The sequence below is a fragment of the Erinaceus europaeus genome, chromosome 4 (assembly GCF_950295315.1).
Source record: "Erinaceus europaeus chromosome 4, mEriEur2.1, whole genome shotgun sequence".
Classification (NCBI taxonomy): domain Eukaryota; kingdom Metazoa; phylum Chordata; class Mammalia; order Eulipotyphla; family Erinaceidae; genus Erinaceus; species Erinaceus europaeus.
This window is the reverse complement of record NC_080165.1, coordinates 61519573-61544551: the sequence shown is the minus strand read 5'-3', so window position 1 is coordinate 61544551 and position 24979 is coordinate 61519573. Positions and strand designations below refer to the sequence as shown.

The 24979-nt window shown below is 42.6% G+C and overlaps 2 protein-coding genes across 6 annotated transcripts in view; one reads left to right on the top strand and one right to left on the bottom strand.

Moving 5' to 3' along the window:
- The window catches only part of BTBD9 (BTB domain containing 9), a 551044-nt gene extending 543972 nt beyond the window's left edge, over nt 1-7072 (top strand). Inside the window, exons 12-14 of one of the 4 annotated variants that reach the window (XM_060189736.1) lie at nt 2635-2742; nt 3444-3493; nt 6797-7072. In XM_060189736.1, coding sequence (XP_060045719.1) covers nt 2635-2742; nt 3444-3493 — 158 coding nt within the window. In that variant the 3' untranslated portion in view covers nt 6797-7072. Of the gene's footprint in view, nt 1-1916; nt 1978-2634; nt 2743-3443; nt 3494-6796 lie in introns of those variants that run through there. The other 3 variants (XM_060189737.1, XM_060189740.1, XM_060189739.1) reach the window with 3 other exon arrangements.
- Nucleotides 442-24979, bottom strand: part of ZFAND3 (zinc finger AN1-type containing 3) — a 288056-nt gene continuing 263518 nt past the window's right edge. For both annotated transcript variants that reach the window (XM_060189743.1, XM_060189742.1), the window contains one exon: nt 442-834. In XM_060189743.1, the coding sequence (XP_060045726.1) occupies nt 680-834 (155 nt within the window). In that variant the 3' untranslated portion in view covers nt 442-679. The remainder of the gene's footprint in view (nt 835-24979) is intronic.

Below are 24979 nucleotides of genomic sequence, written 5' to 3'. Positions count from 1 at the left end.
TTGAGTGGAGCTAATTTTCAAAGTGAGGTTATTGTTTCTCTTCTCACGTGATGAGAGAGTTTTTTCATAGCAAGTCAGGTAAAAAATTTTCATTAAGAACCTACCCCCCACCCCCATTTCCAGCTCTGTGGGTGAGTGAGGCCACTACCCAGCCCAGTCACGTGGCCGATCTCAGCAGCCTCCTGTGGCCAAGGCACACGTGGCCATCAGGTGTCCTGGCTACTGGGACTAAGGATGAGTGAAGAGGTGAAAGGCCGAACATTAAACAGAGTTTCTGGCAAAGCCATGTGCGTTGTGGGAACTGTAACATCAGCTTCTACTCCTCTATTAACTCAAGAGTCTCCATCTGGAACACTTTCCACTTAAGGCTTTTTATAAATTTGACTCCAGCAGTGACAGGTATGTGTTGTTTTAAATCCACTAGCCATGCTCAAAAAAAAATATTCTTCATGTTTTAATTTTATACAATGGCTAGCAGGCACCTTAGTAACCAGCCAGAAATCAATTTCAACCACCATCAACCCCTAAACTACAGTACCAGGATGGCTGGCTAAAGAAAGGAAACGGACTGGCTGTAGTCTGACGCGTGCCCAGTACAAGGTGTCTGGCTGACTTTGTCCTAAATAAGGCTAACATTAGTGAACTAAGAACAGCGTCATGTGGCAGCCATGCCTGGCCTTCAGGAGCACCCCTCCCCGATGCGCTGGCAGGAGCGCCCCACTTTCCGGTCCAGTTTCACCATTTTCATGATGGCTTCCTCTCGGCCGCGGCCCATGTGGTCAAATGTACAGTCATGCTGCTCGGGGAGGCGGTGTAACATACAGAACACATAACCTGCAGCCGTGGGGAGAAACAAGAGACAGACTGTTAGTGTGGTTTCCAAATGCCAAAGCCGAGCTCTCACTTTGGTCCAGAAAACAGGAGGGATGTGGGTGAGTGGACGATGGCTGAGGGAGGGGTACATGCCTCAAGACTTTATTTCAGCACCTCCTCATTCTAGAACTAGAGGTCCAGCATGCTCACACTTCATAGCTCCACCCTACGTTCATCTGATGCCTGAGGGGCAGAATCCCTGCCTGAACCTGAAGGAGGAACCTGAAGATGACTGCTGTAGCGAGACCAACCCTTGCCAGCCGGTCTGGGTAAACTGTATAATCACCAGAGGACAACCATCATTTCTAGCAGGCAGAGAGGGAGCAGAAATGATTATGGCTTAAACTGCATTCTGTATAGCTAGGGCTGGAGGGGTGGTAGGAGTGATCAAACCGCAAACCACAAGTGGGAAGTTCTCAAAGGAAAATGGACTGTTTCAAGTGCTGGAAAAGGTATTGAATCCAGGGGCTGAGTGCTGGCACACCTGGCTGAGCACACGTGTTATAATGCGCAAGGACCTGGTTCAGGGAAAGTTACAGGGGAAAGCTTTGCGAGTGGTGAAGCAGTATGTAGGTGTCTCTCTTTCCCTCGCTCTACAACCCCCTTCCCTCTCAACTTCTCTGCCTCTTGAAAATAAACCTAAAAAAGAAGGTTGGTACTTCTGGCTTCAACAGTCCTATTTGCCCTGTCTGCCTTCCCAGAGGTGGAGGCGGCTGTCACGTAGGTGTGAGGGACATGGGGGGGGGGGGTGTCCTGCCTGTCTCTGTCTTAGGTCTGTTCGGCCTTCTTGGTAAAAGGAAGATCTGGGCTGGAAAGACACTTGACGGTGCTGAGTGGTTCCTCACCACCATCGCAGCTGAATGTCCTGCACCTCCAGGGTGCAGGGACCTAAATCTCCTTTCTGTGCAGTTCTAGAGCAGAGCAGGCAGCCTGTATACAGCAGCTCTCTCAAAGACTTCTTTTTTAAGCCTAGAATCCAGCATCAAGTGGCCACCCCTTGAAACCCAAGTTGTCCAGCTCTGCGTCCTTTATTTTCTTTTCAGAGGCGAGGTACGAGGGCACTTGTCTGAAGAGAACAGCATAAACTGAAGCAAAGACTCAGCGGTCAGGATGGACAAGTTTCAATGGCCTTAACTTTATTTATTTTCCCTTTTGTTGCTCTTGTTTTATTGTTGTAGTTATTATTGTTGTTACTGATGTCATCATTGTTGGATAGGACAGAGAGAAATAGAGAGAGGAGGGGAAGACAGAGAGGGGGAAGAAAGACAAGACACCTGCAGACCTGCTTCACTGTCTGTGAAGTGACTCCCCTGCAGCTGGGGAGCCGTTGGCTCGAACTGGGATCCTTACCCAGTCCTTGTGCTTCAGGCCACGTGCGCTTAACCCGCTGCGCTACCGCCTTAACTTTTAAAATTAATATCACCCCGAGAATATCAGCCAGCTGACACAGCATGCTCTGATGTCTTGTGATCACATGTGCATACCGTCTGGGGGCCTGAGTGACCAGGCTCATTCTGGACCATCCATTGTGCAAGAAAACACATTATTAACTGCTTCCCAGGGAAAGCAGGGCAATATGTGTGACTCTCAAGTGGGGCAGGTTTTAGGAAAAGAACAGATATGAAATTTTTGTCTCTTGAGAAGCTGAGTTCTCACTTGGTCTAAAAGCAAAGCTAAGATTAATGTGCTCATGTGTTTGTTACATTTACTGATAAGTTCATTACTTGAAGCTATTAGATACCAGCTGTCTTTCTCCTATAGGATTTCACTGCAGAAACATGGATGGCCTTACTGTGCACCCTCCATCTAACAAGCACAATCATCTGTCTGGAACAAGGCCCACTCAACACTGCCAGGCTTGGCCTTGGGGTAAAGGGACCTCAGTATGGTGTCTGCAAGCATTCCTGCCACCAAGTCCTGACACTTTGTACACCTTTAGCATCCATAACAATGGGCAAACAGACCTCTGCTGCCCCTTCCCTTCCCTTCCCTTTCTTTAAGACACTGGGATGACGCAGGAGAAGGTCCCGGAAGGCCTTTTCCTTCTGATGAATGTTGCTGGCTGCATAAAAGTAGCAGGAAATAGATTACCCTGAAATTAACTTGGCCTGGCTCAGCTGAACACCTCATTAGTCAAAAGCAGACTGGGGTGGCAGGGAAGCTTTGGCCCCCACCCCCATCCCTAGCTTCTCTTTCACCAGCAAGGGGAAAACTCAACTTGGTGGATCTGAGAGTATTAGGCTTTCTGGAAAAGAAAACAGGGAATAACAACCATAGCACTTCCCTGGCATTGTCTCTATTTATCCAAGAAGTCTCCCCATCTAGCTGAAGATGTCGTATTTCTCTTCCCAATTCTGTTTAGCTCTTCTAGACGCTACCTGTCACTTGGCTTTGACTTCTGAAAGGTGAAAACCACTAGACAACAGCTAGATTTTGGGAGCAACACTGGTAACAATTAGAACATATGTCATTGTAACTCACTGGGGAAAAATTTGGAAGGTTAACTTCCCAAGTTGCTGCACTGAAATTATTGAATGGCATAAACTAAGCTCAATTCCCTTTCCTGTCAGAATCATTCACCAAGAGGAAGTTACATGCTGGAACTTGTCCCAAATGCTGAGTAGGTATTATGCACGGTGTCAGTAGGTGGGAGTGAACTATGCTGGATGTAGTGTGTGTGTGTGTGTGTGTGTGGGTGTTGGGGGTGGGAATTACTGGTGCATAGGATAAAATTTTATCTTCTTTTTTCATTACCCACATATCAGTTTCATAAACTTTCAATTACTCTCTGATTGGATTCTGAAGACCAAATTGGTACAGAAAGGGATAATAAGTTCAGGCTGCTGGGGAGGATACTGGCTCTTAGTTTTAGTGATGAACGCAGCTTCAAAGAGCCAGTGGCTTTACAGCCTCCATCTTGGCTAGGCCAGCCTTGCCATTTGCTTTACACCATTCACCTGAAACCAATCTGACTTTTCCAGAGAGGATCAGATAAGGCAGTGTCCAGAGAGATAAAAACACAAAGGACACTGAGTTGCTGTGCTTCCATACAGGCTTTGGTATTATGCCATGCCTTTGTTCCTGATGTTATAAAAAGTTGTATCAAAATTGAAATCACTCACTCATATACATCCAATCCTTACCTATTCTCTTACAGTTAAGCATTATAAAGTTTAATAATCCCAACATAGATTTTCATATAATATATATATCCCATATAGTGGCTTTGAGTATGACTAAAAAGATGTTGTTCCTCCCCAAAGACACTTAAGACAAAAGTGTTTGATACTGTGTCACATGATACTGGCCTGGGAGGAAGCAGCACAGTTCTTTTAAGGCCATTACAGTCATTTCAGTAAGTCTGCACAAAATGCTCAAGAACATGTGTGGGAGTTACTTGCTGGCACTGAATGGTAATTTGGGAGAAGGACTTGATTAAAAAGGGGGAGAAGCAGCAACTCTATAAGCACCCATTCCATGGTGCACCTTTTCTATGCTCCTCTGGGTGTGGGGAGGAGAGGAGGTGTAGTGTGAAGGGCAACTAGAGCACCAGCCAGCCTGTCAGCCGAGCTGCAGAATCACCAGATAGCACATGAGTACGCCTGTCCAGGGCCCTATCCATACCTGTTTTAATGGACAGCAAGAGATGGGGGTAGAGGGAGAGGACTGGGAAGCAAAAGCTTGCACAACCCCATTGACAACAGAAGATAGATTATGACATTTCTGGGCTAGCGTGGGGGTGCCTCTTCCCAGGCGTGTACTCTCTGGGTTGGAGAGAACTCGACCAGGCTCAGCCTGGGCTGCTACTCACTCAGCGACTCGAGGGAGATGACACAGGAACCAAGCTTGTGGCAAGGCAATGCAATATATTTATTGATCAGAGAGCCATGGCTTTTTTAAAGGACAGACCCGGAAATGGCAAGTCGGAAACGGAAATGGCTAGGAAAGGGGCAGAGAAAGGTAGGAACTTCCTTAGCAACTGTTGTGAGGGTTTTAACTGGTGGGATTAATAATACCCTAGAGGCAGGGAGGGTCTTGAGGGTAGAAAGAAAATAGATCAAAGGAATGGAATGGGTGGGGATCTTTCAGGCAAAACAATGATTATGTAGACAGACCATAGTATCAGGAATGCAGGGTGGGGCAGGGGGAGCTGGCTTAATGCTTTGTGAGGATCCTCACAATTTCCCAACATGACATAAAACAAAAAACAATTAAGACCTATTAATCTTATTCCCTAAAATATCTGACATGAATCAGAAATTTAGAAGGGAGTTTCCAGGTTAATAGGCTGAACAGAGTGAACTGGGCAGGATGTCAGTGGAAGAACAGGCAACGAAGGCCACTCACGGGTATAAAGGGACACGACTGGCCTTGGCCTGCTAATGAAAACCCGGCTTGTGATCCCAATGAGCCATGTGATAAAAAAAAGTAAAGAGGCCCAATACCCAAAGCACCCTAAAAATACATTTCCAGTAAGGAAAATAAGAATACAGGCTCATTCTTTCAAACTCAAACAACTGACATCAGGTTTTAAAAAATACACATTTGGTAGAAACCAAAATTTTGACCTGACCCTTCAACTTTTAAAGTTAATATCTGAAAGTCATACAACTCATTCAGATTTTCTCATCTGCCACTAAGCCTCATCACTACTTATACAGCAAAGGATGTATATGTTTTGGCATTAAACACACATGATCAAGAACACTCTGCACAAATATTATCATTTTCTCTAACTGCTACTGAAGTTGTTAACATTTCCTCTCCAACTCAACTTGACTACAAAGTCAACCACAATCACTATCTATGAACACTCAGAGTGCAGTTGAACCAGGGAACCACTTCATCTGCTAGCTCCCTTCTCTTCGAGCCCTTTGCCCCAGGCAGGGAGGAAGGGAAGGTGGATAGAGACACTGGAGGGTGAATAAGAAAGTCAACCTTCATCCTGCAGGCAGTGAAGCCTCCATCCCCAGCTAAGGCCCTGCCTCCCAAGCCAGTCCTTCCCACCAAGCCCTGAGACTTTAGCAGCATTTGGGACAGTCTTTTCCCATGGAATTTTCCAAGAGAGACTAAGAAAGTGGTGGTAAGATTCACATTCAAAGTTTGAGCCCTTGACATTTCTATTCAAGCCCTGCCAGACAAAATGCTGTTTACAGGCTTCATCTTGAAATCAAAGTACCATTTAAAGTTGGCAAAACTGAACAGCTCTCAACAGTTTTGGGTTTTAATTAAACATTTACTTTATGTTGCAATTCCTTTATGTAGAAATACCTGCAGAGTGGATGTTTTAGTTAAGCCACAGACCAGGGTCAGCTTCAGCTCCAGCTGCTTGGGTGTTTTTACCTCACTTGTAAGAAATGTTTTGCATTTCCTTGATCATTTGAATCCCAAATTGTCAAAGAATCAAGCAGAACCTAAAAATGCCAACAAGCCTTGGGGGTGGAGACATTGTAAAATGGCATGTGTCCTGAGGCTGTAGTGCATGTGTGCGTGCTGTCTCTGCACACACCCGGCAGGTGCAACTCTCCAGCACCTCTCAGCACATGCGGTCTCTCTCCATGGGGATGTTTACTGGAAGTCATGTCAGAGACTGCTCTTGAGGAAAATGCACAGGGGCTCCAGCAAAGAGTTCCCAAAGCTTCCTGAGGCACTTGGGTAACAGGTTCTCTAACACTTAACTCAGTAGCAGGTTATCACTTGCTACCTAAGGTGTCTAGTAAAAAAATAACTGGTCACAACTTGGATCCACCTACATATCAGATGTCAGACTCAGGAAAAAACTAGTATAGTCATGGGCCCTTTGGAATATAACTAAAATAGGCCTACTAGCTATCTTCAAAATGGAGACCCCAAATCTTCATCTGTAATATTCCAGCCTTTAGGTTCATGATTAGTCAACAATTTGTTTGGCCTCCTTTTTCAGCCACCAGATTCCAGATGCTACCATGATGCCAACCGGACTTCCCTGGACAGACGACTCCACCAATGTGTCCTGGAGCTCCATCTCCCCAGATCCCAGCCCCACTAAGGAAAGAGAGAGACAGGCTAGAAAGTATGAATCGAACTGCCAATGCCCATGTTCAGCAGGGAAGCAATTACAGAAGCCAGACCTTCCACCCTCTGCACCCCATAATGACCCTGGGTCCATACTCCCAGAGGGATAAAGAATAGGAAAGCTATCAGGGGAGAGGATGGGATACAGAGTTCTGGTGGTGGGAACTGTGTGGCGTTGTACCCCTCTTATCCTATGGTTTTTTCAGTGTTTCATTTTTATAAATAAATTTTTTTTTAAAAAAACTGGTCTATGTATCTGAAACAATGACAAGTTCATCAGGAAAAAAATCTTATTTATTTTTTTTTCTGGCATAGTGAAAGTTTCTCTAAGTTCAGGACTGCTCACTGACCTCAATACTCATTTGTAAGTACCTGCTGGAAACAGCAGGTGGCTACAGAAATGCATGTTGGAAAGCACTAGCCATTTATCCTCCCGCCAGCAGCAATCCCTGGATTACACCACATCCACTGACCCCATGCCCAATGCAGACTTTGTAACACAAAAATGTATTAATGGATCTTACTGCATTTCATCAGCCCATGGTACCGGCAAGGCAGCTGCAGGTGTTTCAAGAATGGGGTGTGTCTGTTTTACATTCTTCTCCATCCCTGGCTTTGCATGGTGAAAGGAAAAAAGCATCAGACTCTGAGAAACAGAGTAAGATACTGACTTGCTGAGTTGGCTGGCACAGTGCTCAGCCTGGGTAGGGGGAGAGAAAGGACAGATGGACAGAGGTCAGCTGATGAGGGTGCTGGGCCCAAAGCCACAGTGAAACATATCTGACTACCAGTCTGTCAAAGGGAAGTTAGAAAGACAAAGATAATTCTAAAACAGAATTTGTTTCCCCACAAGTCAAGCTAAATGCTAGAACAAAAAAACAGTTTGACAGAAGGCTAAGATTTAAGGACTTTGTAAAGCAAGGAACTCCTAAGGCAGAAGGATGCACTCAGAGCAAGACTTAGCATCCTCAGCAGCAAAGGGAAATGAAACTTCTATAGTCCAGTCTAACTAAGAGCCCCACGAAGTCTGTACATATCATTTAAAAAGCAGGAAAAACTCATCATTCTTGGTATTTTTTATTGTTGTCTCTCCAGACAGCCCAATTCTTTTTTTTTTTTAATTTTCCCTTTTGTTGCCCTTTTTTTTTTATTGCTGTTGTAGTTATTATTGTTGTTGATGTTGTCGTTGTTGGATAGGACAGAGAGAAATGGAGAGAGGAGGGGAAGACAGAGAGGGGGAGAGAAAGACAGACACCTGCAGACCTGCTTCACTGCCTGTGAAGCGACTCCCCTGCAGATGGGGAGCCAGGGGCTCGAACTGGGATGCTTATGCCGGTCCTTGTGCCTTGCGCCATGTGCACTTAACCCGCTGTGCTACCGCCTGACTCCCCAGATAGCCCAATTCTTGCAAAGACTCTAATAAGCTATCCTGGATGGAGTGCTTGCCTTGCCTCAGTTTGTCTGCTTCCATCACCTAGCTTGGGCAACCACCCTTTACTGTGACGTTAAGAAAACAAATCTCTCCACTCTCCACTCTTGTCAACTAGGAAAAGCCTATTTCTATTTCTCATGGAGTATGGCAGGTAGGCTGGGACCACTGGGGGTCAGGGGAGAGAAACTGTGAAACTCAGATCTGACTTGTGAGAATCCTCTTGCAAGTAGGTCCTTCAACCTCCGTGCACAAGGAGAAGGCGGAGTCTGACAGCCGCTTACATTTTGCCCAGCTGCTTTACCCAGAGATGAGCCATACAGTTAAGAGAAAAATGGCTGAAGGCATGTTTACCACAGGAACAATGACTTGCTCTTTCAAACATTATTATGGGCAGTATTTAGGGTCCAAAACCCCCCCTATATTTTATTAAATGCTGATATTTTAGGTCTTTCCATCCATTCCTTATATTTCCAGTCTAAAGATCTCAAAAAAAAAAAAAGGCAAGGTCCTGGCAGGTGACCATATCTTCCTTTTAGCAGGCTCCTGATTTGTTTGGCTTTCTCTTTGCAACTCTACCATTCTCTAAAAGATTATCTTCTTAAGTGGAGAAGTCTCCTAGAAAACCAGTTCCAAAGCAACAGTGGAGACAAGAAAAAGGACCATGCCTGACTTATCTGGGACCTCTAGGGCACAGCCTGGGCCCACCATGAACTAGGCTCACCAGATGTGTGAGACCTGTCTAGCCTCCCTAGAAGTGAACTAAACTAGCAAAAGCCAGTTATTTCAAGTCACAGAACATCCAAGCGGCAATGCTATCAGGCTGCATCTGTCTTTAGACATTGGAAAAAGAAGGAACACAGCTTCATCTCCCTCTGCCTTTCAATATATATATGCAGGGGCTGCTAGTACAAACATGACAGAACAGAGTTAGAAGAGAACAATGGACTAGTCCCACTCCTGCTCCTACGTCAAGTCCTTCAACAGGGGAACCTCAAGTTCTCAGTTTGGACAATCCATTGACGAGGCAGTGCTTTGGAGCCCAAGAACAGGATTCCATTTTGAGCTGTACTGTTTTGACAGCTGTGTGATTAAGTACAGGCATGCCATTTTGCCTTTCAGATTCTCGCTTGTGCCCCCTTTAAACTGGGGTTGCTACGGGCAGTAAAGCAGCTGGTGCATAGGAAGCCCCTGGCATGGGCTCAAGGAATTTGGCTGTTACAGAAGCTTCTTCCAGCAGTTCTCACTGCCATGCCTCCCCTCCCCCTCACACAGTACATCTCACACACTTGGCTTCAAGCCCACTCTGCCTCTGCTCCTTCCCTGTCACTCTTTTTATTGCCGGCTACACTCTGGTTCCCTTCCCCTTTGAGAAACTGCTACAGACAAAGAACGACGACTGTGGAAATCTTCCTCTGAACATGCGGTGCATGAGTTTGCTCTGTCCCTCTCCACAGATCTCTCTGTACAGACTATAGATGCATGCTATGTGACAAGCACAGGAAAAAATTCTGTTGAAGATATGCAAATTTTAGAGGAACCTGATTTAAATATATGAAGACTACCCAGGGCAGCCTGGAAAGCAGTCTGTGGCTAGGGACACCATAAAAGGGACATGGGAACTTTCCAAGGACAGTAGAGAGCAGCTTCTTTACTCCTGTGGGGCTTCTTCACAGGCATGGTGGAGAATTCTGCAAGTTTCTCTCGTAAGCAGAGAGGGACATGTGCATTTCCAAGTTTGGTCACGTACAGGCTGTGTGCTGGAAGAGCCAGTGTCTAGTTCCCTGAGACTGTCAGGCTGGGAGCTGCAGTGAAAGGATGAGTGAGAGAAAGGAAAGAACTGTAGACACTCTACGAACAACTCATGCTTTTATCCAAACTGTGCTGGCATCGCATGCACTTGTTTTATGTGCTTCTTTTAAGAAGGAAAAGTCTCTCTACGTACTTCTTGTTTTCACCATAATAATTCAAAAAGGTCACTCGGAGAAGCTCAAAAATATAAGTATGCTTTTCTCTATTCTCACAAACTTTGAGCTTGAAAGTCACTAGTTAGTTCTACAGTATCTGCTCACTGTTACTGGGAAGGACACTGTAAGAGCACCAGAGAAGCCCACTTCTTTATTCCGTGTAGTTTATCTAAATGTTCACTCGTGGATGGGTGGGAGACTTAAAAAAGTGGCAGAAAACTGTTTTAGGTGCTGACATGAGTTCAAATTTGAATTCAAGACTGTGGACTATAAACTAGTTAACAGAATGGACAGTACCCTCCAGGATTCTGGAGACTTTCTATCTGGATGGGTAGAAGAAGCCAACCTCCTGGAGCCTAGATTTGTTTCACTTGAATAGTTTATTCACTGGGGTGGGGCTCAGGTACTCAGGTCTCTGCCAAACAGTCTAGGTATTAAAACATCCCCATGAATAGAGTCTGACCATTGTTAAATCTAGTAAACCCTTTTTAGTTCCCATGGACAGTGTCTGTACAGCTAAATACTCCCAAGGGCTCGATGACACTGTTTTCTTTCTCTGGTAGCACCTCACTTACTATCTTAATATCCTTAAAGTATCAGAATTATGTATTAGGTTCTTTTTCTCAAGATTTAGTTTACTTACTACCTCCTAAAGTTAAAACTAATTTATAATATAGTTAACAACTCTGAAATTAATCTTTGCCCCAGACCTCTCTTTGGAGCTGCATGTTTCTGCATCAATAATCTGGTTGGTACCTTATATCTAGACTGAAGATGTCCAAACTGGAACACTTGCTACTTGCTACTTGCTACAGCTCCACAAACCTGCTTCTCCCCTGTGCTAAAAGACAGAAGCCACCCAAGGGCTTATGGCAAACCTGGATCATCATAGGTGTATCCTCATTCTTCACATAATTGCCAAGTCTTTATCTCATTTTCAAAAGTCAAATTCATTCTGTTTTCCATCTCAACTACTACCAGTTAACCAAAGCCACTATTAGCTCTTGCTGAGGCTGCTATAAGAGGCTCTTATACAGCAAAACTATCTTCTGTATCATTATAGACAGTGACTGTATACAGCAAAACTATCTTCCTCACAGCAGCCAAGGTGATTCTATATACCTTTATTTGGGATAGCCATACTCTTATTCAAACCTTTTAATAATTTCCCAAGAATGATAAACTTCATCTTAGCACGCTCTCTGTATGGGTTGTTGCTTTCACGTCCATTGTACCATTCACACTCTTCTATCTTTATTCTAGACATACTGACCTAAGTTTATGTTTCCTCAGGCCCTTTTTTAAAAAAAATTATTAGTGTCAATAATGATTGACAAGATTGTGGGATAAGAGGAGTACAATTACCACCACCAGAGCTCCATAACCCCTCCCCTCCATTGGAAAGTTCCCTATTCTTTATCCCCCTGGGAATATGGACCAAAGATCCTTATGGGGTGCAGAAGGTGGAAGGTCTGGCTTCTGTAACTGCTTCTCCACTCTTCCTGATGAAGACTTCTTTAGACCCTCAGACTAGGCTAGTAGCACATTACCTGCTTTCAAGGAATCTTAGACTTTTCCTTCAATCACTAACCACAATTATAGGTCCAGTTGCATTTTTTTTTCATTTACCTGTTTCCTTGACTATATTTCATTTTAAAAAAGGATCTTGCTTCTGTAATTTATCACACACTTCTATGTCTAAAACAGATCTTGGTTAGCCTACGTGCAAAGATGAGAAGTTTACAAATAGATGGTGTTCTCTGACCCTTAGGGGACGAGTAAAGGTTAATCTAGAGCTCATATGTCCAAATCCAATATTCTTACTCTAAACTCTCAACAGCACTTGGCTACTTTCCCCTCTTTGTTGAAGTATAATGTAATCTCTTTTTCTGTAACACCACAGTATAGACTTTATTCCCACTTCTTGGAATCTTTTTCTGACTTTCCTTTTTAAAAACTACCACAGAATACATCTCTCCTGAATCATCTCCTTTTTATAATCCTGTCTTTAAGTTATCTTATCCAGATCAAAGGCTTTAAATATAATTTAAACAGTGATGCCTCTGGAACTCATAATTCCATACACAAATTCTTTTCCCCTAAATTCCAAACTCTAATAGCCAAGTGCCTAGCTGACAAATACCTAAAGCTGGCTGACAGACATCTCAAGTGTGACATATTCAGAGCAGCAGCTAGTCCTTTAACTCTGATGTTAGTTCACCCCTCCTAATCATCTCTGCTTCAGTGAATGACACCATATTCACTTAGTTCTTCAAGTCAAACTCAGGACTAATTCCTGATCCCTTTCTCTTCTTTTTTCTCTTTTTTTTTAAAAAAAAATTATTATCTTTACTTATTGGATAGAGACAGCCAGAAATCAAGAGGGAAGGGGGTAAGAGGAGGAGAGACAGAGAGACATCTACAGCATTGCTTCACCACTCACAAAGCTTTTTCTTTGCAGGTGGGGGGCCAGGGGCTTGAACCTTGCACATTATAACAGGTGCACTCAACCAGGTGCACCACCATCCAGCCCTCTCCTTTACTCCTCACAACAATTTTGCTATTTTAGTCTTGTTGGATTTGCCTCTAGAGCCTGTCCTGAGCCTGGTCTTTTTCTCTATAATTCAGGCCTACGTTCTCAGGTAGGAATGAGCTCAACAATGCTGACGAAACAGAAGGGCAAGAGGGGCTGTGCTAAGATCAAGGTTCCACAACTAGGGCCCAGTATGAGTAACCCTGCTCCTGTCACTGCTCCTTTTCAAGTCACCCTCACAGAATTAGAGAAATCATTTTGTTATAGATATTTGTCCTGAGCTATACTTACATTTGTTAATTTCTTCCTTGAATAGGTAACAGATGAATACAACAGAAATTTAATTTGCTTAAAATAACGTTCAGCAAAAAGTAAATCTCCCATTGCATTCTTTCAGTTACCCTCCCCAGAGGCAATACAACTACCAGTGCCAGATCTTATGTATTCTTGGAAGTCTGTGCATACACATGTATTTATGTTTATCTCCCAGAGGGAGTATTTAAGAAATGTAAATCAGATCATGCCACTTCTTTGCTTCAAGCCCTTTAATGCCTTCCCACTACTTTTGGAATAAAATTCTAATTCCTTGCAGAGGTCTACTAGCTTTCATTTGGGTGCCACCTGCCTCTCCACTCTCCTCAGGCACAATGCTCCAGCCACACTGGCTGCCTCTCTGGTCTTCAGATTTGTTCCTAGCCCCAGGAGAGCTATACTCTAGGACACTTTTCTCCTATCTCTCTAGATGGTTTATCTCCCAGCATTCATTTTTACTGTTTAATAAAGAATTAAAAATTTTTATTTTGAGAGAGAGAGAGAGAGGAAATACATAGGCCCCTTGGAACATAACTAGACTTCTAGCTTCTTTCCACACAAAGACCCCTAGTTTTATCTGGTTTATTCCTACCTTTGGGTTTCTGTTTATTGAACAATTCACTTTTTATCTTACTGCCTTTCAGCCACCAAGTTGCAAATGGTACCATGATTTCATCCTAAACTCCCAGGGCAGATAACCTCCCCAATGTGTTCTGGAACCTTGCCTCCCTAGAGCCCTACCCCACTAGGAAAAGTTAAAAAGAGGCTGGGGTATGGCTCTACCTACTAATGCCCATGTTCAGTGGAGAAGCAATTATAGAAGCTTGACCTTCCACCTTCTGCACCCCATAAAGAATTTTGGTCCATACTCCCGGGGGGGGGGGGGGTAAAGAACAGGGAAACTTCCTATGGAAGGGATGGGATATGGAATTCTGGTGGTGGAAAGTGTGTGGAATTGTACCCCTTGTTATCTAACAGTCTTGTTAATCATTATTAAATCGAGAGAGAGAGAGAAAGAAAGGAAAGAAGGGGAGGGAGGGAAGGAGGGAGGGAGAGAAGGAAATGAAATAGATACCCAAGAGCACTGCTCAGTTCTGGCTTATGGTGGTATGTACTGGAGACTGACTTTTTTTTTTACATGATTTTTTAAATGTTTATTTATTTATTTATCTTCCTTTTTCTTGCCCTTGTTGTTTTCCGTTGCTATAGTTATTACTGTTGTTGTTATTGATATTGTCATTGTTAGAAAGGACAGAGAGAAATGGAAAGAGGAGGGGAAGACAGAGAGGGGGAGAGAAAGACACCTGCAGACCTGCTTCACCGCCTGTGAAGCGACTCCCCTCAGGTGGGGAGTGGGGGGCTAGAACCGGGATCCTTCTGTCTGTCCTTGCACTCTGTGCCACCTGCACTTAACCCACTGTGCTACCTACTGCCTGACTCCTGGAGACTTGACTCTTGAATCGCAGAGCCTCAGATGTGAAGTCTTTTGCCGAATCATCATGGTATCTCCCCAGATGTTTCCGAGCTTAGCCCTTCAGCTTAGCCACTGCCTCCTCCCAGATGCTGGTCTGCCATTCACACTCGTAGCGCTTCTTTGCAGTTTATTTTTCCATTACATATGGTATTTATTCCTACTAGAGTATTCTGTTTATCTATTCCCTTGTTCACTAACTGTCTCTCTCCTTCAAAGAATAAGAGTACCACGAGAGGTCAGGGAATCTGTCAGCTTGATTTCCTGCTGTTCCTCTGGACCTTGATAAAGATTAAACTGAATAAATAAATAATTTAATTCAACATCTAACTCACTAAAAATAAGGGGCAAGAGGGCACACCCAGTCGAATGCACACATCACCACGTGTGATGACCTTCAAGCTTCACAAAGCAGTAGAGCCATGTCTGTCTGTCTGTCTGCTTGTATGTCTTTCTCCCACAAAACGGAAAGGAAAAAAAAATAAATAAATGATGATCAGGAGCAGTAGAGCTGTGTGGGCATCAAACTCCAGTGATAACCTTGGTGGCAAAAAACAAACAAACAAACTGGTGAGGCAGCCCAGTGAACAGAGCATACTCAGATATGTAAAGCCCCAGGTGCAATTCCTGACACCACATATGATGGAGCAATTCCTATGGTCTGTCTCTTGATCTTTCATAAAGGTAAACTATTTGTTTTGAAATAGAAGGAAATTACTTCTAGCAGTGAGAGAATGTTGAATGCTGGTTAACTGTGCTGCTCACCTTCAGCCCTGGAGAGGACCAGTACCACCCATTTCCAATTACCTGGGTGAACTGATGTATGGCAAGTACAAGTAATATTATTATTGCCTGACTTTGGATATATACCATTTCTTTGCTGCAGTAAAACTGTTTTTCTACTGCCATTACTAATATGAGAAGCAATCCAGAAATGTCCAAGATGGCATTAGATACTTTCTTGGAATTAAAGTTTTGCTATAATTCACGATCACAAGTGAGCTGAGTATAGATAATGAAGAACTGAACATAGTCACACAAGTTTCTACTGACATTCAATTCCTACTCTGCCCAGCATTTTGGTTCATTACTCCAGATTCTGTGGGAACTTAATTCTGGGTTCAGTTCAACTCAGGTCAAGGGGAAGAACATCATGGTTATAAGAATACAGCCTCTGTGGAGAGCAGTCTGGAAAACTCTCAGAAGGCTAGACATGGACCTTCCATATGATCCAGTAATTCCTCTCCTGGGGTTATACCCCAAGGACTCCATAACACCCAACCAAAAAGAGGTGTGTACTCCTATGTTCATAGCAGCACAATTCATATTAGCTAAAACCTGGAAGCAACCCAGGTGCCCAACAACAGAAGAGTGGCTGAGAAAGCTGTGGTATATATACACAATGGAATACTATGCAGCTATCAAGAACAATGAACCCACTTTCTCTGACCCATCTTGGACAGAGCTAGAAGGAATTATGTTAAGTGAGCTAAGTCAGAAAGATAAAGATGAGTATGGGATGATCCCACTCATCAACAGAAGTTGAGTAAGATCTGAAAGGGAAACTAAAAGCAGGACCTGACCAAATTGTAAGTAGGGCACCAAAGTAAAAACCCTGTGGTGAGGGGTAGACATGCAGCTTCCTGGGCCAGTGGGGGATGGGAGTGGGTGGGAGTCTTTTGGTGGTGGGAATGGTGTTTATGTACACTCCTAGCAAAATGTAGACATATAAATCACTAGTTAATTAATATGAGAGGGGGAAAATCAATTGTATGTCTCAAAGTTTTTCAAAACACAAACTGAATCTTTTTAAATTATAGGCTGTGTATTTGATATGCGGACTCTCTCAAAAGCCTAGACCAAGTAGATCAGAAGCATCCAATAGCACAGCTATATACAAGATACTGGATACTGTACAGCAAACCCTAACAAAAGGACTTTTCAAAGTTAACCCAATTACCAAATAATGTGATGATAACATTAACTATTGATTGTCTTTTTGAACCCTAAGACAGCAGGAACCTCACATCTCCACTATAGAACCCCTACTCCCCCCAGTCCTGGAACCCTTGGATAGGGCCCACTTTCCCGTATGCATCTCCCAATCCATACCAAATAATATTGCATCCGCCGATGACAACCTAACCAACGCAACGATTGCCACCTCAACATGCTTCACCTCAGACTGTGTCCAGAGACTTCACGTGTGGAATGACAACCCTTCAGCTTCATTACTCGGGTGAGACCTTTCCTTTCATAGTATACTCTAATTTCATCTCAGGTGGTTCACTTTCTAACAAAGTCCCAAAACCTAGATATACACCAGTTTCTGTGAGAGAGAGCATATGTTCACATGTATCCATAAACTACTGCAAAATATATACCTGAAAGCAGAAGTACACTAGAGTTTGCAGTAAGTACCTCCCTAACACTTCCTCTCCACTATTCCAAGCTTTGGGTCCATGATTGCTCAACAATTTGTTTGGCTTCGTATGTTAACTCTCTTTTCAGTCACCAGGTTCCAGATGTCATCAGGATGCCGGCCAGGCTTCCCTGGATTGAAGACCCCAGCAATGTGTCCTGGAGCTCAGCTTCCCCAAAGACACACCCTACTAGGGAAAGAGAGAGGCAGACTGGCAGTATGGACCGACCAGTCAACGCCCATGTTCAGCGGGGAAGCAATTACAGAGGCCAGACCTTCTACCTTCTGCAACCCACAATGACCCTGGGTCCACGCTCCCAGAGGGATAGAGAATGGGAAAGCTATCAGGGGAGGGGGTGGGATATGGAGATTGGGTGGTGGGAATTGTGTGGAGTTGTACCCCTCCTACCCTATGGTTTTGTTAATTAATCCTTTCTTAAATTAAAAAAAATATATTAACACAAACCTGGCCCTTTAATTTGTAATCCTAGAACTTTTCTTCCTCCTAAGGTGAACATGTAAACTGCAGTGCACATCTCTAGAGAGCATGTCATTCTGTATACTAACTATAAAGACTCACAAATTTCACTATGTGCTGACTCAGTTTCTATAGGAGTCAGTGGGTTGACATGGTTCAAGGAGAGAATGTGAGTGACAACAGTGACTTGCTGCTTCAAAGCAGGTGTTTTTATAAACCAATAGGAAGAGGCGTGCTCAGCTACTGGAGGCACAAGTGGACCACTGCTAGAACTAACCTTCTTCACCCACAAAAAATGTCTTCAATGGCTGTAGCCACTTCAGGTCAGTTCCACTGTATAGCCCAAGCATAGCTCATCTCCTGGAAAGTAAAATAAATACCTTGACAAATACTTAAGAGAAAACTGTAGTCATATAAAAGCATGTACTGGAGTCGGGCGATAGCACAGCGGGTTAAGCTCAAGTGGCGCAAAGTGCAAGGACTGGCGTTAAGGATCCCGGTTCGAGCCCTCGGCTCCCCACCGGCAGGGGAGTCACTTCACAAGCGGTGAAGTAGGTCTGCAGGTGTCTGTCTTTCTCTCCCCGTCTTCCCTCCTCTCTCCATTTCTCTCTGTCCTATCTAACGACAACAATAACTACAACAATAAAACAAGGGCAACAAAAGGGAATAAATACATATTTTTAAAAATCTTCCTTAAAAAAAAACGAGCATGTACAACTTGCAAAGTATATTTCTTTCAATTTCCCAAATTATTACATCTTTTTTCTATGAGGACTCATCAGAATAAACAAAGCAAGCCTGATTGACACAGAAGAAAGATATCAGAGAGAGTTCCCCAGACATAGTGTCATCTGGGTTCCAGGCATCCATATAGGTCCTCTATACATACTTTAGCAGGTGTATAGTTGGTGAGGTCTGTAATTATTTGGGTTTAAGTGAGTACTCAAAGCAAAGAAGGCTACTCCTTACCATCTCTATCCAATTACATACAGGCATAGTGTTGCAGTAGAGAACAGACTTGATAGTTTATATGGCTCTACCTCAACTCCACAGATGACAACAAAGAAGGAGAACATTCATCAAAGCTTAAGAGAAACAGGCAGCACAGCACCTCAAATCCATGAGGAAACAGTAGACTTTTTCACCACACCTCCATTTCTATCCTCTTTCCATTTCTAATCTTTGTGTATTCTACCCACTCCTTCTTTCTAACACCTCTTTCCCTTTTTTTGTTTCCTAGGATGCCCTAGCAGTTATGTCCCTCTTTACTCCTGATTTGATGGTGGCAGGTATTTTATGGACCATGGGCTCAAGAGAAGGTGAAATCTGGTGATGCCAATGAGTACTCACACTCCTGAGTTTATGTGTGCAGATGTCATCTGTCTGCAAAGCCTATAGGATATGCCTTCATTTCCTACTGAGTTCTACCTCAGCAAAAACAGTGATCGGGATAATGTCTGCACTAATAAGGAGATATGGGAATGAGCAGCCTTCTGGAGAAGTCAGCTTATCCAATTACATTAGGCAGGATGCATTACAAGGCTGACTCATCCACCCTTCAGTTTTGGGTCTCTGAACTTAAATATTTCAAAGTGAGTCTCAAATATCCAGATCTGCAGCATTTCAGCTCCTCTTTCCACCAGCTGGGCAATTACCCTATCTCAGCACATGTTTCTTTTCTGTGTCTGGGTCTCATGCCCTTCATGGGACCTTTTCTAAGGATCCAGTTCCCCAGTAGCATGACTTTGAGTCTCAGAAACCGAACAGTCATAACAATGACACCAGGCACTATGTCAGAGCCAACCACCCACAAATAGCGCTCTCACTCTGATGATCGAGCAGAGACACTGAACCTTAAGGCCACCTTCTCCATATCTGCCTTACAACAGATGGCCCACCCCCTAAACCCAAGTTCTCGTTTTTTTTTGAAACACTGCCAGCAATATTCGAGCAAGCACTGCAAATTTGCATTGCTTTTTGCCACACACTTAAGTTCATTGCCAGCAACAAGATAGTAAAACCGTGGGAACACTTTTCTTGGGGTTTCTATCCCTACGGCCCAATAGTTGAGTAAGGGCTATCATGTGATCTTATCAGAACCTTAGTCTGTTTAGGTAAAAGCACTTTCCAGAAGCAGAAACAAACTTCATTGATATTGATCTCTTTAGAGGAAAGGTGCTATAGAAATCTCATCTAATAAATAAAGGATTCAGGGCTCCAATGCTGGGCTGTCAGTTCAGCAAGGGGAAGAAGCTATCAGGCTCAAGGAGTCAAAAGTATTTATTGGTCATCTGTGCACTGTTTACAGAGCTCTATTCCAGTGGCTGAGTGGAGAAGTAGAAAAAAAAGAAGTCACTAGTTCTTGCCTTTCAAGACCTGAAGATGTACAGAGAGGAAAACAGATGAAGGACATAGGGAGAAAAGCAAGAAATCAACTGCAAATAAAATCAATACAATCCAGCTATGTGTAATAAATCGAGGGCACTGAGGAGAGGTCAGCTGCATAAGGTATAGTGGAGGAGGTGAATTTTCAAGGAAAATGAGGACATGAATTAGCACTCAGGAGAAAATGGAATGTACACATCAATACCAATTAAATGCCACTGTGTCTCATATTACCAAAATACATTGGGAGAAAGAAAAAAAAAAGCAACACTGGAGACTATGTCCTCCAGAAGCATCTTATCTAGAGGGAATAATAAGAAACACATGAAACACAACTCATTAGCATCATTTCAAAATGGTTCTCATATAGCAGGTTGCATAAAATTTTTATCATTCAGTATTCAATAAAAAACAGCTTGGTCAATACCAGGCCACTTCATCATCTGGGGCTCTAGTCAGGGAATCCAGGGAGAAGACCTATCTTGTTTGCTATTTTTTTCTAATAAAAAATCAAGGCAGGTGTGTGTGTGTGTGTGTGTGTGTGTGTGTGTGTGTGTGTGTGTGTGTGTATGGCCAGTGCTTTTTTAAAAAAATTTCTTTATTGGGGGATTAATGTTTTACATCTGACAGTAAATACAATAGTTTGTACATGCATAAATTACTCAGTTTACCACATAACAATACAACCCCCACTAGTTCCTCTGTCACCCTTTTCCAGGACCTGAATTCTCCTTCCCACTTTATTTTGGTGCAATACACCAAACTCCAGTTCAGGTTCTACTTGTGTTTTCTCTTCTGATCTTGGTTTTCAAATTCTGCCTGAGAGTGAGATCATCCCATATTCATCCTTCTGTTTCTGACTTATTTCAATTAACATGATTTCTTCAAGATCCATCCCAAGATCAGCTGAAAACGGTGAAGTCACCGTTTTTAATTCTGAGTACTATTCCATTGTGGATATATACCACAACTTGCTCAGCCACTCATCTGTTGTTGGACACCTGGGTTGCTTCCAGGTTTTGGCTACTACAATTGTAATGCTATGAACATAGGTATACACAGTCTTTTTGGATGTGTATGTTGGGATCCTTAGGATATATCCCCAGGAGAGGAATTGCACCTTCTGAGAGTTCTACAGACTGCTCTCCACAGGGGTTGTACTAATTTACATTCCTACCAGCAGTGCAGGAGGGTTCCTTTGTCCCCACAATCTCTCCAGCATTGTTGGTGCTACCTTTTCTGATGTATGGCATTCTCATAGGAGTGAAGTGGTATCTCATTATTGTCTTTATTTGCATTTCTCTGACAAAGACTTGGAGTATTTTTTCATGTGTTTCTCAGCCTTTTGGATCTCTTCTGTGGTGAATATTCTGTCCATGTCCTCTCCCCATTTTTGGATGGGGTTGTTTTCTTGTTGAATTTGGCATGCTCTTTATATATTTTGGTTATAAACTCTTGTCTAATGTATGGCATGTAAAGATCTTCTCCCATTCTGTGAGGAGTCTCAGTTTGGGTAGTGGTTTCTTTTGCTGTGAAGAAGCTTTTTAATTTGATGTAGTCCCATAGGTTTATGCTTGCCTTAGTCTTCTTTGAAATTGGATTGGTTTCATTGAAGATGTCTTTAAATTTTATGCAGAAAAGAGTTCTGCCAATATTTAACATCCAAGTCCTTGATCCACTTGAAATTTACTTTTGGGTGAAATATAGTGGTTCAGTTTCATTCTTCTGCATGTTTCAACCCATTTTTTCCAACACCATTTATTGAAGAGACTCCCCTGTCCCCATTTAATAGTCTGGGCACCTTTTTCAAAGATTAGATGTCCATAGGTGTGGGGGCTTTCTTCCAGGCTCACAATTTTATTCCACTGGTCAGTGTTCCAGTACCAAGCAGTTTTGATGACAATGGCCCTATAATACAATTTGAGATCTGGGAGTGTGATGCTTCCAGTTCTGTCCTTTCTTCTCAAGATTGTTTTGGCAATTCTAGATATTTTCTGGTTCCAGATAAACATTTGTAGCATTTATTCTATTCTCCTAAAAATGTGGTTGGACAACAGATGAGTGGCTGAGCAAGTTGTGGTATATATACACAATGGAATACTACTCAGCTATTAAAAATGGTGACTTCACCGTTTTCAGCCTATCTTGGATGGACCTTGAAAAATTCATATTAAGTGAAATAAGTCAGAAACAGAAGGATGAATATGGGGTGATCTCACTTTCAGGCAGAAGTTGAAAACCAAGATCAGAAGAGAAAACACAAGTAGAACCTGAACTGGAACTGACGTATTGCACCAAAGTAAAAGACTCTGGGGTATGTGTGTGTGGGGAGAATACAGATCCAAAAAGGATGACAGAGGACCTAGTGGGGGTTGTATTGTTATATGGAAAACTGGGAAATGTATAAACTATTGTATTTACTGTAGAATGTAAAACATTAATCCCCCAAAAAAGAAATAATAAAAAAAAATGTGGTTGGGATCTTGATGGGGATAGTATTAAATTTGTATATAGCTCTGGGTAGTATATTCATTTTAATGATGTTAATTCTTCCAACCCATGAATATGGAATATCTTTCCACTTCTTTGTGTCTTTTTCAATTTCCTTGAACAGGGACTTATAATTTTCAGTATACAAGTCTTTCACTTCTTTGGTTAGGTTTATTCCTAGATATTTTATTGTTTTTGTTGCTATAGAAAAGGGATTTCTGGATTTCATTTTTTTCTTAGTATTTACATAGAGGAATGTTGACTTTTGAATGTTAATTTTGTAGCCTGACACCTTACTGTATTGCCTGATGATTTCCAAAAGCTTCTTGCTAGATTCTTTAGGCTTTTTTTTTTTTTTTTTTTGCCTCCAGGGTTATTGCTGGGGCTTGGTGCCTGCACCAAGAATGCACTGCTCCTGGAGGCTATTTTTTCCCTTTGTTGCCCTGGTTGTTTTATCATTGTCGTGGTTATTATTGTTGTTGTTACTGATGTCATTGTTGTTGGATAGGACAGAAAGAAATGGAGAGGAGGGAAGACAGAGAGGGGAAGAAAAAGACATAGACACCTGCAGACCTGCTTCACCAGTTGTGAAGCGACTCCCCTGCAGGTGGGGAGCTGGGGGCTTGAACTGGGATTCCTACGCTGGTCCTTGTGCCTTGCACTTTGTGCCATCTGTGTTTAACCTGCTGTGCTACCGCCCGACTCTCTCTTTAGGTTTCTCTATGTCGTCTGCAAATAGGAAGAGTTTGACTTCTTCTCTTCCAGTCTGTATGCCTTTAATTCTTTGCTTCTGCCTGACTGCTATGGCAAGAACTTCCAACACTATGTTGAATAGTAATGGTGATAGTGGGCTCTGTCTAGTACCTGATCTGAGGGGAAATGCTTCCAGTTTTTCACCATTGAGTGTGATGTTGGCTGTAGGTTTGCTATATATAGACTCCACTATCTTCAGGAATTTTCCATCTATTCCCATTTTTTATAATGTTTTGATCATAAAGGGATATTGGATTTTGTCAAAGGCTTTCTCTACATCTACTGATATGACCATGTGGTTTTTGGTCTTGCTTTTATTGATGTGGTGGATCACGTTGATTGATTTACATATATTAAGCCAACCTTGCATCCCTGGGATAAACCCCACTTGGTCATGATGAACAATCTTTTTAATAAACTGCTGTATCCAGTTGGCTAGAATTTTGTTCAATATTTTAGCATCTATGTTCATCAGAGATATTAGTCTGTAGTTTTCTTTTTTGGCTGTGTCCCTGTCTGCTTTTGGTATCAGAGTGATGTTGGCTTCATAGAAGCTGGCAGGGAGTATTCCAGTGTCTTCAATCTTCTGGAAGACTTTTAAAAGTAGAGGTATTAGTTCTTCTTTGAAGGTTTTGTAGAATTCATTTGTAAAACCATCTTGTTCAGGACTTTTATTCTTGGGAAGGTTTTTGATAACTGTTTCAATTTCATTAGCTCTGATGGGCCTGTTCATATTATCTAGTTCCTTTTTATTTAATTTTGGAAGCTTGTAGGTATCTAAGAAATAGTCCATTTCTTCTCAGTTTTCTAGCTTGGTGGCATATAGTTGTTCTTAAAAGCCTCATGATATTTTGAATTTCTGTGGTGTCTGTTGTGATATCTCCTCTTTCATTTATGATCCGATTTATTTGGGTCTCTCCCTTTTTTGTTTTGTGAGTCTGGCTAAAGGTTTGTTCACTCTTTTAAGAACCAATATTGACTTCTGTTGATCTTTTGTATGGTTTTCTTATTATCAATGTTATTGATTTCTGCCCTAACTTTGGTTATTTCTGTCCTTCTGGTTGCTTTAGGGTTCCTTTGTTCTTCTTCTCCTTCTAGGTTTTTTAGATGTGCAATCAGGCTGTTTATTTGTGCTTTTTCTTATTTCCTAATGTGTGCTTGTATTGCTATGAATTTCCCTCTCAGTACTGCCTTAGTTGTGTCCCAAATATTTTGATAGCTTGTGTCTTCATTTTCATTGAACTCTCGAAACATTTTGATTTCTTCCTTTATTTTCTCTTTTTCCCAGTAGTTGTTAAGTAGTGTACTGCTGAGCTTCCACATTTTGGGACTATTACTAATCTTTTGTTGATTGTTAAGTGTTAGTTTCCACTGTGATCTGACAAGATGCTTGGGATGATTTCCACAGTTGTGTAAATTAACAGATTTCACTATTATTTCAGTCCCCAAGTTGGAGCAGAGGCTGTAAAAGCCTCTTTTGTTCTTTTTCTTCCCTGTAGGCTATGGGAGCCTCAGGGCTTTTAAACTATAAGTAGGCTTCTTAGCTTAATCACTCACTCCTGACCAACAGATAAAGCAGGGTAGGGGAGAGGTGGCATAGTGGTCATGCAAAGAGACTCTAGGATCCAAAGCTCCAGGCTCAATTCAGCTTTTCTGCCAAGCCAGGCAGCACTGCTAGGCCCTGTGAGTTTCTAAACAAGTCCCATTTTATAGTCTGTAGGTTCTGAGGCTATTATTCACCATGTTCTCATCAGGAGAACAATGTGGAAAGGCTCTCACTATGCAGCCCCACTGCTAGGCCACTGAGGTGTA